This window comes from Vulpes lagopus, chromosome 2 (assembly GCF_018345385.1).
Source record: "Vulpes lagopus strain Blue_001 chromosome 2, ASM1834538v1, whole genome shotgun sequence".
NCBI lineage: Eukaryota > Metazoa > Chordata > Mammalia > Carnivora > Canidae > Vulpes > Vulpes lagopus.
In genome coordinates, this window is record NC_054825.1 from 94,903,628 (window position 1) to 94,919,285 (window position 15,658).

A 15,658-nucleotide genomic window follows, 5' to 3' on the forward strand; every position below is an offset into this window, starting at 1 on the left:
GGACTGGTCTCTTGGTGATAAATTATCTTAACTATTTTGTCCAAAAATGTCTTTTTTCTTTAACTTATTTATTTCAGTGAGAAAGAGTGCAGGGGAGAAGGGCTGTGGAAGAAGGAGGGAGGAACTCAAGCAGACTCCATGCTGAGCACAGAGCATGACATGGGGCTCAATCTCACAACCCTCAGATCAGACCTGAGCTGAAACCAAGAGTCAGATGCTTAACTGAATGAGCCACCCAAGCATTTCCTTGTCTAAAAATGTTTTATTTCATAACACTTGATATAGTGTTGTGGGTTGGCAGGCCTTTTTCTCAGCATTGACAACTAGTTGGATCCTTCTGGCTTTTGTGGTTTCTGAAGAGCAATCTGGTGTTCTTTTTCTCACTAGCTGAATTTTAAGGCATTTTTCTTTGTCCTGAGTTTTCAGAAGTTTGAATTTCATGTGTCTGGGTGTAGATTTCTTTGAGATTATCCTCTTTGGGATGTTCTGAGCTCCTTGAAACTGTAGTCATATCTTATGACAAATTTGGAAAGTTTTCAGCCATTATTCATTTAAAAATATTTTCAGCTCCACATTCTCTTTTCCTCATTTTTGGGGACCCCGATGACATGCATGTTATATCTTCTTTCATTGTCTCACAGATCTTTGAGGTTCATATCATTTTTAAAAATCTATTTTTCCTTGTTGCTCATAATTTCTATTAAAATAACTTTCAGTTCTGTAATTTCTTTGCCATTTATATCCTGCTATTGTTCTTTCCCTATGAAGGTTTTGTTTGTTTAAGTTCAAAATTTCTGGTTATTTCCTCTTTTACATTTTTTATTTCTTTGCTGAGATATTCTATTTTTTATTTGTTTCAAGAGTAGTCATAATTACTTCCTGGAGCATTTTTATGACATCAGCTTTAAATTTCTTAACTAAAAATTCCACATTCCCTGTCCTTTTGGCATTGCAGTATGTTGATTGTATTTGCTCATTGAAATTTAGATTTTCCTGGTTTTTGCATGATGAGTAATTTTGAACAGTTTCCTGGACATTTTTAGTGTTCTATTTTATGACTAGTTTCTAATTAAATTTTTTATTTTAGCACATAGTCAACCTGTTTAGATTCAGAGTACACATCCTGGCTCATTTCTGTGGGCTGTGTTTCAAATGTTAATTTAGTTTATAAAGCCTGTGCTTTGCTACTTCTCTCTGCCACTCTTGTTTGTTATCCAGATGATAAGACTCCATCCTGCAGTATCCTGAGCACCACCAGGGGAGGAGGTGGTATACTGCTTCATTCCTGCCTGGGTAGAGTGTAATCAGAGTTCTTCCAACAGTTTCTACAAATTTTATAGTTTCTAATGCAGAAAGCACTTCCTCTTTACTGCAGGAAAAAGATAGAGGTCGTAATTCTGCCCACTGACTCCCCTGGGAAGGGAAACTACCTTGTTTACTTCAGGAGGTCACAGAAGTCAGAGTTCCACCTTCGGGCCCATATGGGAGGGGCACCACCTGTTACTGCGGAAATGGTGGAAGTGCAGTCAGGGTTCTGTCTACATAATTATGCTCGTTTATGTATTTGCTCAAATCACTGTCCTTGATCCTTTGTAATTGTGATTGATGCTGTTACTTAAGAAAACATTTTTTATTATCCCTTCAGCATGGTCGTGGGAGGGAGAGGATATAAATTTATGTAGCCATTTAGTTATCTTGATCTAGAATTCAGGTGTGGAAGATATTAAAGTTTGAACATGACTATATTCTAGAGTAACTTGGTAATTTATATTTATTTTAATAATAGAGGTGTCCTTTTTCATAAGCATGCTAAGTAATTAGTTATTTAAAATTATGTCGTGTTAACACAGTAAACTCAGTAGAAACGGCCCGATGTACATCATTTACATGCAGTTAGAAAAAAGTATAAAAATGTTTCAGTGTTCTATGATAAGGTCTCAAATAAACTCAGTGTTCTATGATGGCATCTCATATATATATATAATATTTATGTTATACATATATTTTAAAGATATTATTTATTTGAGAGATAAAGAGAAGGAGCACACACATGAGTCAGGGAAGGTCAGAGGGAGAGGGAGAAGCAGACTCCCCACTGAGCAGGAAGCCCGAATCAGACTCTATCCCAGGACCTGGCAATCATGACCTGAGCTGAAGGCAGACCCTTAACCGAATGAGCCACCCAGGTGCCCCTATATATATAATATTTAATTTCTTCATAAGCTTTAAGGAAGCACCCCTACCAATATACTAATATTAAAGAATAAAAAAGTCCTAAGAACGTTATTATGTCCTGTTAAATTATGTTTTAGATATGTAATACTGAACACTTATCCCTTTGTATTTTTCACAATAGCGCTTTTGAGATGCAATCATATGCCATGCAATTCATCTATGTAGACTTATAGTTCAATGGTAATTAGTAATCAAAGCATTCTCTTTTTTTTTCCAAAGCATTCTCAATTGAAATATGTTATTGATCAGCTGGAAGCAGATGATATTCATTGAACTGGTTTAACTTAAGTTCTTATAGCAGCTTAAAACTTTTCCTTCATAGGGATCCAGTTGGTTCCTTCAAAATTTTTTTTTGAAAATTAAAATAAAGAAAGGGTACTGCTATTATCACTTTTTTATTGTGGTAAAATATTCATAATGTAATATTTAGCATTTGACCACTATAAATGTACAATTCAAAGGCATTAAATATTTTTACAATGTTGTACAGCCATCACCACTATCTCTTTCTACAACTTTTTCATCATCCCAAACACAAACTGTACCTGTTAAACCTATTAAACAATAATTTCTCATCCCCTCTTCTCTCAGCCCCTGGTAACCTCTTTTATGCCTTTTGTCTCTGTAAGTTCACTTTTTTCCATATATGTCATATAGGTAGAATTATACAATGTTTGTCCTTTTGGGTCTGACTTATTTCACTGTGTATTCCTTTGGGTCATATCCTTTGAAATTAGAAGAGAGAGTGGCCAAACACCTGTGCTTCAACCCTGTCTTGCCCTATATCATCTCTTAGGGAAGAAAGAAAGACACTGCAACCAGGAAAGAAGGCGTATCAACTCACAGTTATACATGCCATACAAAGAAACCATGTTTCATCCTATTGTTCCTATCTACTTGGGAACTGTAGACTGTTTTTTGAATCTGTAGTTCAGATGTTACCTTCTTGTGAAGCTTTCCACCAGCAATATTTGTCACACTTTCTTTTCTGGTCCTAGAGCACTTTGAACACATTATATTTCATGTTGTTTGCATATATGCCTTCCCTCACTAGATTCTTTGCAATTCAATGGTTTAGGCCATGTGTTGTGCAGGTCTTTAGGTTCACAATGTTTGTATCACTACTGAAAATATTTCTTGCTCAAAAGAATAAATCTATGATAAAATTTTGCATGTAAAACCAAAATTAAAAAAATATATAGTTTTTGACATAATTATTAATATTATCATTTGTCTTTTTAAACTTTTAATTGTGAAGTAATATGTATACAGGTAAATATATAATGATTTTATTAAATAAAGTATTAACTTCATCAGATCAAAATTAGATCTTTAATTAGGAGTAGAAGGAACCTGGTAATTGGAAGTTTAATATCACTTAGTCTAGCAGGATAAATAATACTTATATTTGGAGAATTTGTGTTATGACTATATAGAGTTATTAATTACAGCCAAAATTATCCATGGCAGTATAATGTTTTGGTTCTGCTATTTGAAACACTTTAACAATAACACATTACTGAATTATGCAGATGGGGCACCCAAGAATGTGTTTGCAAGAACACATAAATAGTGATGCTATTGATATAGTTAGGGATGTGCTGATATTAAATAAAATGGTCAGCAAAAATTCTCAGCTGCAGTAGAACTGAAAACCAGTATGCCAGGCTATAGATTTAAGAAGATAAAGTAAAATTTAAAAAGCAGTAAAGAGTAACATCAGTGGTGTACAATAATGGATGAGAAAAAAGAATGTAAATCACTGACATATTCTTTTTTTTCTTATGTTTAGGGTTGCTGGAGAAAGATAACTATTGATGATTTTCTGCCTTTTGATGAAGACAACAATCTATTGCTTCCAGCCACAACCTATGAAACTGAACTCTGGCCAATGCTTTTGTGTAAAGCTATCATTAAGCTGGCAAATGTTGAGTATGTAGAAGGAAGAATGATCACTCACTTGTATAAAAACAAAAAGACAAACAGCAAACAACTATACAGCTATATTACATAACTTTATTTTTTTAAAAAAATCAATTTAAAAGATCTTTCTTTCCAAACAACGTGAATATTCTAGTATAAAAATGAATATGCCAAAACCACTAATTTGAAATATTGGGTTAGCCAGCCAAAAGACAAAATTCTCTCAAGAGACAATACTCAAAAATTATTCTATATCCAATGCTTTCTTATGATGAATGGCAAGTAATCATGAAAAATAATGTTTCAGCTTAATGTGAGAAAGAAGTTGTTTTGTAGGAGATAATATTGGTTCATCTAAATACTGAATAATACATCCCAGAATCCAGTTCAAGGTTTAGGTTCTGCATATGCAGCAAAAATTTACTAATATTGAAAACCTGAACTCTCTGAGGGATGTCAGTTGTTCCTCATGTAACATTGGTCCCTTTTAATACATTTGTGATGAAAACTACTCATATTTGCTTCAATGCTCTTGTGAAATTTGCTTGTGTCTTCCATTCCTGCAGGTCTTGTGCACCAACATAGAGGCCATGTCTGCCATGCTTATTCTCTTGGCTTCCATCTAGAGACCCTAGGTCAATCCATCCCCATCCTAACCATGCAAAAATAGCTTAGATGCTTGACTTGCCAAAGCATGGCAACTTTGTATCATTGCTGACTGGGAGAATTTTCACATCCAGCTTGCATTTGATGACTTTTGCCCTCCTGCAGGGTGTGGGAGCATCTCATTCTCAACTGAACACCCACATGCTCTAACAGAGACTACTTTGCTCAAAGCTCAGCCTTCTCCCCTTCAGTAAACAGAGCCTTGTCCATCGGAAGCCTGCTCAGGTTTTCATGGATTTTCCTTTTTTTTTCCCGAAGGCTACACAACAAAACCAGCCACTCCTACTGTCATCCTTGTCATCTCTGTTTTCTATTATCAACCCTTGATTCTCTGTTTGGAATTTGTTTCACCTAGTTCACAGCTCTTAATTTCAATGATTTTTTAAAGAACTCAGCCCAGATCTTTTAGGTAGCTGAATTGTACTAAGTATTCACACTGGTGACAGCTATGTTTGTTTGTTTTGAAAGAACATAATGTTTCTCATGTTCCTAATTCTCAGACCTAACTTGAAGTTCTGAGATTTAGAGCTGAATTAACATCAGTGAAGTGTTAAACATGTGACCTGGAAAGTTGGAGTGGCATTGGGTCTTTCTTAAAGAGATAGTTGCATAGAATTTTATAGCAACCTAAGAAATAGAATTATTTTTATTTAAAAAAAAAACAGATAAATCCAGCATGAAAATAAAGGACCACACTAAATGTAAGACATTTCTGAAGCTTTCTAGTGGACACCTGTATTGTGTTGTACAATTTGCATCTGTCTGTGTATTTATTTTTCACAGATTTTATAGTCCATAGTAATTATTTTCATATGAGTTTTAGCTTTCTACATTAAAAAATTAACATGCAGTAATTATGTCAATATCATTGTGAGCTATGAAAAGGACAGAATATTATCTTTATGAGGTTTGCATAGTTGTTCCTAAATATGATTTTCCACAGAGGAGTTTAGACTAGACTGTGAAATGCCGCAAGAGATTTTTGTTATCTCTGATATATATATAGACATATCAAAATTCATAATCTATAAACAACGAACCTATGCAAATTTATAAATTATAGAACATGTGACTATGGTAATAAAATTTCTTTCTGAAAAAGCACATGTATGGTCAATACCACCAATCACCACTATTGCTACATGATGGACTGAAGTTGTGACCCCTGGCCAGAATGAGCACATGAGAGAGACAGAGAGGCAGAAACATAGGCAGAGGGAGAAGCAGGCTCTTCGCAGGAGCCCTATGTGGTACTCAATCCTGGATCCCAGGATCACGACCTGAGCCAAAGGCAGCTGCCTAAACACTGAGCCCCCAGGCATCCCTATAGCATATTTTTAAAATAAATATGAAATTCTATCTTTGAATCTCCTTAAGTGCTTTAACAAAACAAATCTGTTTTGTTGGAATGGTATTTTCTTATATTTTAATATGTAATAACCAATGTTACATTTTTTATCATCATATCACTGTTTATTAAATATTCTTAGTCCTCATACCTCTCTGTGTTTCTTTTCAAATGTTAGTAACTATAATTTTGTTTGCTCTTTTAGCATCCATGTAGCAGAGAGGAGAGAACTAGGGGAGTTCACTGTTATCCATGCACTTACAGGATGGTTACCAGAAGTGATTTCTCTCCAGTAAGTTTTACTGTTAAGTTCTTCATATTTTTTTTCCTTCGTCTCCAGTAATGTTTGCTTAACTAAGATATTCTTAATCTTTAACTAATTATTCTTAGTCTTTAAGCAAATGTCAAGAAATGAAACATACTACAGAATGTTTGTGAAAATATTTTATAGTATTACATATAATTTCTGGAGAATTTCAGAATAAATTCTGTTTTCTTAAAAAGACTATGCATTTAATCTTTAAATATCTGAATTACAAATATTAAAACAATATTAATTTTTTATTATGGTAAAATATTTACATGCATCCCTTTATACTTACACAGTTGCTACAGAAACATAAAGGCAACTTTTAATTAACTACACATACTAGGAAATGATAATAATGAAACACCTATTAGGCATTAGACACTTTATTTTTTTTTTTAATTTTTATTTATTTATGATAGTCAGAGAGAGAGAGAGAGAGGCGCAGAGACACAGGCAGAGGGAGAAGCAGGCTCCATGCACCGGGAGCCCGACGTGGGATTCGATCCCGGGTCTCCAGGATCGCGCCCTGGGCCAAAGGCAGGCGCTAAACCGCTGCGCCACCCAGGGATCCCAGGCATTAGACACTTTAATGTATCATTTCTAATTAAAAAACACAGTCCTGAAAATATCCTTTAATCATTCATGTGATCTCATCAGCTGGGTATGTGTCATTACAAATGAGGACAGCGAAGCCCAGAGCTTTTGGTTTGGTTTTTATAAGATCAAATCTATAGCACAGTTATCAAGTTGGATCATCTCTGATCTTTGATTCATTTTAGGAAGCTACCATTCCCAAAAGGTTCAGGTTAGAGGAGATTGAATTCAGTCCCCAGCAACTTGGATCCTACCATCTGAAGCATCTTTTCAGCAGGATAAACTGGCTGTTGCTTGATTCAAGTGAACATATCTGTGGGGGAAGAAAAATGGAAGGGGAGATCCCTTCCTCCAAGGACTGCTTTCCTGAAGGGAGAGCTGATCTTATGTTTTTATTGTAGGAGAAGGTCTAGATAACACCCTTTTCAGTCTTGTCATGGAAAATCCTTTTCTGGTATTGAAGAGAAGAGAATATTTCTTGACATAATATGGGCAATGTTAATGGAGGGAAGTAGAAATGTAGTGAGGTTTAAATGTATGGACTTTTCTAAATTTTTATCTCTAGAGTTTATGGAATGCTTATAATCTTGCCTTAATTTTTCCTGTGTGATAATGAGTAAAAAAAGCAGAGATGTGAAAGTCCATTGGGCAATGTTAAAGAAATAGATCAAAATAATTCACAACTAGAAAATCGGTCGGTTAGAAATTGTGAATCGTCTCTTGACAGAATCAGACACTGAAATCATAGATGATAATGGAAAAGTGTTCATATACTTTCATAATTATAAGGAGACCACATTAAAATCAATAATAAAAATTGTGAGCAGTTTTAGATGTTCAGTTTGCATGAATTTGTGGTTGCTTATGAAATTTATGAAAATGATGTAAGGGGAGAAAGCTTGAGCTTTGGAGTTAGCACCATAGCTAGATTTATGTTCTGACACTTCCAGTTTCAAGCTATGTGAATTTTGCAAATTATGTAACTTCTCTAGGTAGGCCCCCTTTTCTCCCTATGTACAATGGGGATAAAATAACCAATTCTATATAGTTGTTCTGAAGATAAGTGAGCAGGTGATAGAAAAAGTAGCTACTGTATGGTGGTACAGACATAATTACTATAAGTTTCTTTCCCTTTCTAGTGACTATCACTAGATTATTTAATATTATCTAGATATATGTGTAATAGTAATCAACCTTTGAAAATAGGGAAAAGTCTAAAGATGAATAAGTGAGACTAATACAAACATTCAAATTTCTCAATTTTCTCCTAAATACAACTAAAAAGGAAAAAATACACATTTTGATCTATGCATGTCATGATTTGTAGAGTTTTTTCCTATGAACGTTTTACATTATTCATATAATTTAAAATTACAATTATACTTTAAAATTACAAAGTTAATTTGTGCATACATATGCAATATTAAATGTAAATGCTGTCATGAAATAGTGTATAGATGATTGTCAAGAAACATTTAAGTTGAAATATGGAAGCTATCTTTATCAGCCAAGGTTGCAGGCAGGGGTCAGGTAGGGGTTCATGGAGACTGTTCCTACTTGGTCTGAGCCTTTATTGTTGACTGGTTTGGTTTGAAGGAAGGAAGGAGCCATCTAGTGAAAGCAGGAGAAGGATATTTCCAGAGACACATGGTATGTTCAGGAGTAGGATGTTTCTGTTACCAAGAAGGATGAGAATGTGAAGAGAAAGCGTCTCAGGGATCTGTAGTTGTGTTCATGGTTTTACAGGAGTCAAAGAGATTTAGAGTGCTGAAGTTTCAAACTCATGTTGGTTATTAGAACTTTTTTCCATGTTCAGTTAGGACTAAATCAGTTGGGACTAAAGTGTTCTGTGGCATTTCCAACAGACACCTTCCCTCCCACTCTCCTGTGGGAGTACCAAAGGGAAGCACTGGTCTACGTGCAGTTCTTGACCTCATCTCTTGTGTGTTCCTTCAATTAGTGCAGTTGTACTGTTTGAAAAGAAAAAAAAACTCTTGACTCTACATATAATAGAAGCACAATCAATGATATGTCTGCATGGATATAAAAAGACAATTTTAAATGAAGAGATGATTAGTTTTTAGGCACATTTCTCTGATGTGGGTATAGTTCATCTGGAATAGAGAGCACTTTTCCACCTTGCCTTTTTAAACTGAAATATAATTGACATACCATATCCTATTAGTTTTAGGCATACCTCATGGCGATTCAACATTTTCATATGTTACTAGATGATCTCTGTGACTGTTATGATATAGTTATGACAATATTGTTGACTATACTCCCTATACTGTACACTGCATCACCATGACTTATTTTATAACTGGAGATCTGTACCTCTTAATCCCTTCATCTACTTTACCTGATCCTTAATTTCTCCCCCTCTGATACCCAACAGTTTATTTCTTGTACCTATATGTCTGTTTCTATTTTGTTTTTTGTTTTTGTTTTGTTTTGTTTTAAAGATTTATTTATTTATTTATTTATGATACACACACACACAGAGAGAGAGAGAGAGAGACAGAGACACAGGCAGGGGGAGAAGCAGGCTCCTCGCAGGGAGCCAGATGCGGGACTCCAGGGACAAAGGCAGAGGCCAAACCGCTGAGCCACCCAGGGATCCCCTCTATTTTGTTTTGTATTGTCTTTTACATTCTACATAAAGTGAAATAATATAGTATTTGTCTTTCTCTGTCTGACTTTTTACATCTGGTATTTTACCCTCTAGATCCAGCCATGTTGATACAAATGGAAAAATTTCAATCTTTTTTATGGCTGAGTAATATTATACACACACACACACACACACACACACACACACACACACACCACCTTCCTTATCCATATCTTGGCTCTAGTGAATTTATCTGCAGTAAGCACAGTTGTGCACATACCTCCTCATATTGGTGTTTTCCTTTTATTCAAATAACACAGAATTGGAATTGCTGGATCATATGGTAGGTTTTTTTTTTTTTTAATTTTTAAAAGAACTTCCATACTGTTTTCCCTAGTGGCTGCACCAATTTACAATCCCACCAACAATGCATAAAGATTCTTCTTCCACATCCTTGCTATACTTGTTATTTCTTTTTTTGTTTGTTTGTTTTTGATAACAGCCATTCCAACAGTTATGAAGTAAAATCCAATTGTAGTTTTGACTTGCATTTCCCTGATGATTAGTGATGCTTAATACCTTTTCATGTACCTTTGGTTATCTGTATGTTTTTTGTTTTGTTTTGTTTTTTTGAAAATTATCTGTTCAGATCCTCTACCCATTTATTAATTGGAGAGTTTGGGTTTTATTGTTGTTGTTGTTTGTTTTGTTTGCTATTGAGTTGTATGAGTACTTTATATATTTTTAATTCCCTATAACATATATGATTTGTAAATATTTTCTCTCCTTCAGTAGGCTGCTTTTTTATTTTGTTGATGATTTTCTTTGCTGTGCAGAAGCTTTTTACTTTGATATCATCCTACTTTTTATTTGCCCTTGCCTTTAGAGTCAAATCCAAAACAAACAAACAAACAAACAAACAAAAACAGTATCAAGACCAACGTCAAGAAGCCTTTTTTTTTTTTTTAGGAGTTTTATGTTCAAACAGTATAATGAGCTTTAATCCATTCAAGTCTTTAATCCATTATGATCTGATTTTTGTGTATAGTGTCAGATAATGTTCCAGTTTCAATCTTTTGCATGTGACTGTCCTTTTCTTCTTCAACATCATTTCTTGAAAAGGCTCTTTTTCACATTGTGTATCCTTGACTCTGTTGTTTTAAGTTGATTGACTATATATGGGTGGGTTTCTTACCTCTCTATTGTTTTCCATTGATCTAAGTGTCTGTATGTCAATAGCATATTGTTTGATCATTATAGATTCCTAACATAGTTTAAAATCAAGAAGTGTTGCCTCCAGCTTTGTTTTTTCTCATAATAGCTTTGGCTATTAAGAGATTTTTGTGGTTCAATACAAATCTTATGATTGTTTTTCCTATTTCTGTGAAAAATGTCATTAGAATTTTGTAGGGATTGCATTCAACCTGTAGATGGCTTTGGGAAGTATGGATATTTTTACAGTATTAATTCTTCCAATAAATGAGCACAGAATGTCTTTCCATTTATTTGTGTTGTCTTCAATTTCTTTTATTAATGTCCTATAGTTTTCAGTGTTCAAGTCTTTCACCTCTTGGGTTAAATTTATTACTGGGCATTTTATTCCTTTGTTACGAGTATAAATGTGATATTTTTCTTTATTTGTGTTTCTGATGATTCATTTAGTGTGTAGAATGCAACAGATTTTTGTATATTGATTTTGTATCCTGCAACCTAACTGAATTCATTTATTAGTTTAACAGTTTTTGGTGGCATCTTTTGGGTTTTCTTCAAATAGTGACAATTTTTTTTTCTTCCTATTTGATTTGGAATATCTTTTATTTCTCTTTCTTGTCTACTTGCTTTGGTTAAGACCTGCAATACTACTGAATGAAAATGATGAGAGTTGGCATCCTTGTCTTTTTCCTGATATCGAGGAAAAGATTTCAGGTTTTCACAGTTGAGTATGATGCTTGCTATGGACTTGTCATATATAGCCACTGTTATGTTGATGTATGTTCTCTACCCACTTTGTTGAGAGTTTTTATCATAAATGGATGTTAAATTTTGTCAAGTGTTTTTTCTCCATCTATTGAGATGACTTTGTGATTTTTAATCATTCACTTTATTAATGTGATGTATCACATAGATTTGCAAATGTTGAACCATACTTACTTGCATCCCTGGAATTAATCCCCTTTGTTCATAGTGTATTATCCTTTTAATGTATTGTTGAATTCTATTTGCTAATATTTTGTTGAAGCTTTTTGCATCTATGTTCATTAGAGATTTTGGTCAGTAATTTCCTTTACTTGTGGTGTCCTTCTCTGGTTTTGTTATCAAAATGATGATGGCCTTGTAGAAGAATGTATTCCTTCAGTTTTTTTCAAAAAATTTGAGGTTTGGTTTAATTACCTTTTAATTGTTTGGTAGAATTCACCAGTGAAGCCCTATCATTCTGGAGTATTGTTTGTTGGGATTGTTTTTATTGCTGAGTCAATCTCCTTGCTAGTAATTGGTCTGTTCAGATTTTCTATTTCTTCATGATTCAATCATGGTATGTTTCTAATTTATGTTTCTTCTGTCTGATTTGTCATCATACAATTGTTCATAGATTGTATTGTGATCCTTTGCATTTCTACAGTATTAGTTTTAATGTCTCCTCTTTCATTTCTGATTTTGAGTTTTCTCTATGTTTTTCTTAGTGAGTCTAGCTAAAGATTCATCAATTTTGTTCATTTGTTCAAAGAACAAATGTTTTCTTAGAAATGTTCTAAGTTTCATTGATTTTTTTCTATTGTATTGTCAGCTCCACTTCATTGATTTCTACTCTGATCTTTGTTATTTACTTCTTTCTGATAGTTTTGGGTTTTATTTGCTCTCCTTTCCTAGTCCTTGAGGTGTTAAATTGTTTGAGATATTTCATGTTTCTCGATATAGGCATTTATCACTATGAACTTCCCTTTTCAGGAAGCTTTTGCTGCATCAGTGTGGGTTTTTTTTTCTCATTTCCAGATATGTAGAAGCTACTCAGCTAGTTTTAGGTTTGTTTGTTGGAGAAAGTTATTCCATATGTAGCTCTAGACTCCATGTGCCATGGGAATTGTTAAGCTAAGAACCCTATACCACCATCTTGAAGCAGAGCTCTGTGTTTGGTCTCTTTCCATCAGCAAGGCCCAGCATACAGTAGATATTCAATCAAAGCTTATTGAATAGATAAATGTATAATGGTGTTTTTAACTAAAATTTGAAGTAACTGTTGAAATTAGTCTCGTGGAATAGAAAATTGATTTTTCTGTCAATAATTTCTTGATGTTCGATAGTGGTGTTAAAAAATGTAATTTGGAAGTTAATGTGGATGTGTTCTATCTAAGCCCAGGATATGTGGACAAAGTATGGGAGCTCTTGAAAGAAATATTGCCTGAATTTAAGCTGTCAGTTGAGTCCAACTCTGAAAGCAAAATAACTGTGATAGATAGCAAATTAAAAGAACCAGGGAAAGAAGTGAAGGATGGTAAAGAAGTAAAGGATGGGAAAGAGTTCAAACCTGAAGGTTCATCGACAGCATTAAAGTTACCTGAGAAAAGTGACAAAGCTCCAAAGGGTAAGACATTTTATATTACAATGTAATTCATATGTTTAATATGGATATAGTATATAAATGCTCTGTAATCATTGCTGAATTTAATGATTATATATTGTGATTATCATTTAGTAAGTGTTGTGAAAATAATTAAGATCCTATCTTTCTAGGATTTTAGAACTAGTAATGCTATTTACTAGATGTTAGTTATTAATATTTTACTGTCTTTTTTTAAAAAACAATTTTATTTATTTATTTAACAGAGAGATAGCACAAGTAAGGAGAACAGCAGGCAGAGGGAGAGGCAGGGAGCAGGCAGCCCACCATAGGGCTTGATCTCAGGGCTCTGGAATCATGACCCTAGCCAAAGGCAGATACTTAACCCACTGAGTCACCAAGGCACTCCATATTTTGCTGTCTTTAAAAATCAAGGGCAACTATATATTTTGATGATACTGAAGTAGTATAGTATTAATATAGGAAGAGACATTAAGCTTTTAATTTCCATCAAACACACTTCCTTATGTTATATGTAGAGTGGGATGGAGCAAAACTGAAAAGGGGGAAATTTGTCTTGTTTTTTGTCTTTTTTTTCTCCCTACCAAGGACATGTGAAATAGACACAGATTGGATTATGATTTGTTGACTATTTATTGTAAGGTGGAAGTTCAAATTTGGAAATAAAATAACTTCAAGTTATTTTACAAAGTGTAGGATCTTGTAGTGACAAACATTGAATAATTATTTTATATTTTCTAAAGTATTTCACATAGCTATGCATATGAATTATAATGTTTTTATAGTAAAGTAGAATTAAATATACTCAGCTTTTTTATATACCTTGAGAGCATCTATAATCATCTTTCAAATATCTGTTTTCTTTTTTTTAAGATTTTATTTATTTATTCATGAGAGACACAGAGAGAGGCAGAGATACAGGAAAAGGGAGAATCAGGTTCCATGTAGGGAGCCCGATGTGGGACTTGATCCCTGGACTCCAGTATCAAGCCCTGAGCCAAAGGCAGACGCTTAACCACTGAGCCACCCAGGCATCCTGTCAAATATCTGTTTTAGAAAATATTGATATTTTGTCCCAATGTTTCCTTATCAAGATCTTACCTACCAGCATTTGAAACACAGAAATTATTACTCTAAATGTTCCTCAAGAATTCACCAAGATCAAGTGTATGAGTGATATCTGCCTATCATAAGCTCTTCTTTAAATGACCTAATGTGCATTAGTTTATGAAAGAAAGCAAAACAAGAAGGCTGATTAAATTTGTTTTACCTAGCATATCTCAAATTAATTTGAACTTAAAAGACTTTTTTCATGTATTACAAATTAACATCTGTTCATCCATCCATTCAGATATAGTACTTGCTGGGTTGAATACCAATAAATGTTCCAGGAATTAGCGATAACCTGGTGAACAAAATCTGATGTGGAACTTATCTCCTGGTGCTTATGATCTAGTGTGAGAGAGGAACATTAATTTTAATTTTAAAAGCCATAACCATATACTAAGACATGAGATTTGAAGGAAAATACAGAAAACTATGGGAGTTCATACTTAGTCTAGGTCATCAGAGAAGAATTCCCTAAAGAATTTTGAGCTATGTTTGCAAAGACAAGAGATTTCTTGAGGAAGATGAGGGATTTTGGAAAGATCATTTTATGGGAGAAAACAGCAGATATAAACCTAGTGATGCAGTAGGAGGAATGAGAAAAATAGCCTCATTCTAAATGGAAAAATTAGCCTAAAGTTATATATTAATATATAATGTAAATTATATTCAAATGAATATAATGAATATTCAATTATATCCATCTCCATTTAACAAAAAATGTGTAGTCAATAATCAATTCTTCATGTCTTTGACAGTACATTGTCAATTTTCTAAGTTTTCTCTTGCTTTATTTTGATGTTTCTAATTAGAGGGGAGTAGTGTTTTGGGAAATTTGTGGCTATTGTTTTTCATTTAAATAACTCTACTGTTTTGGCCTTCTTTGAATATAATAACTGAATAAATAATATAGCTTGAAGTTCGTAGTTCAAAGATTTATCATATAGATTTTTTTAATATGTTAGAAAAAGCAGATGCAAAAGACATTGGGAAGAAGAAGAGTAAAAATGGAGAAAAAGAAAAGGAAAAAGAAAAATTCAAATGGTCACTTCACACTTCAAGACCCTCATCAGATGTCCAGTACTCTCTGCAGTCTCTGTCAGATTGTAAGCTTCCAGGATCCTAGAATAATAACTATTTTAGCTGTTTCCTAAAATGTTGGGAAACTTTGGAGTTTATAAAATTGGAATGCAACTTTGGGACACAAGAGTGTATTTCCTATTTTAGCATACGTAAATAAACTTGCTCAAGTTTGCCCATAATTGTTAAACTCTCAAGGTGATA

General features: G+C 33.8%; 1 protein-coding gene across 1 annotated transcript in view; it reads left to right on the forward strand.

The window, feature by feature from the left end:
* The window catches only part of ADGB (androglobin), a 165,745-nt gene that overhangs the window by 46,311 nt on the left and 103,776 nt on the right, over positions 1–15,658 (forward strand). Inside the window, 4 exon segments of the mRNA XM_041745067.1 lie at positions 4,028–4,167; positions 6,378–6,464; positions 13,041–13,270; positions 15,340–15,480. Of these exon segments, the coding sequence (XP_041601001.1) occupies positions 4,028–4,167; positions 6,378–6,464; positions 13,041–13,270; positions 15,340–15,480 (598 nt within the window).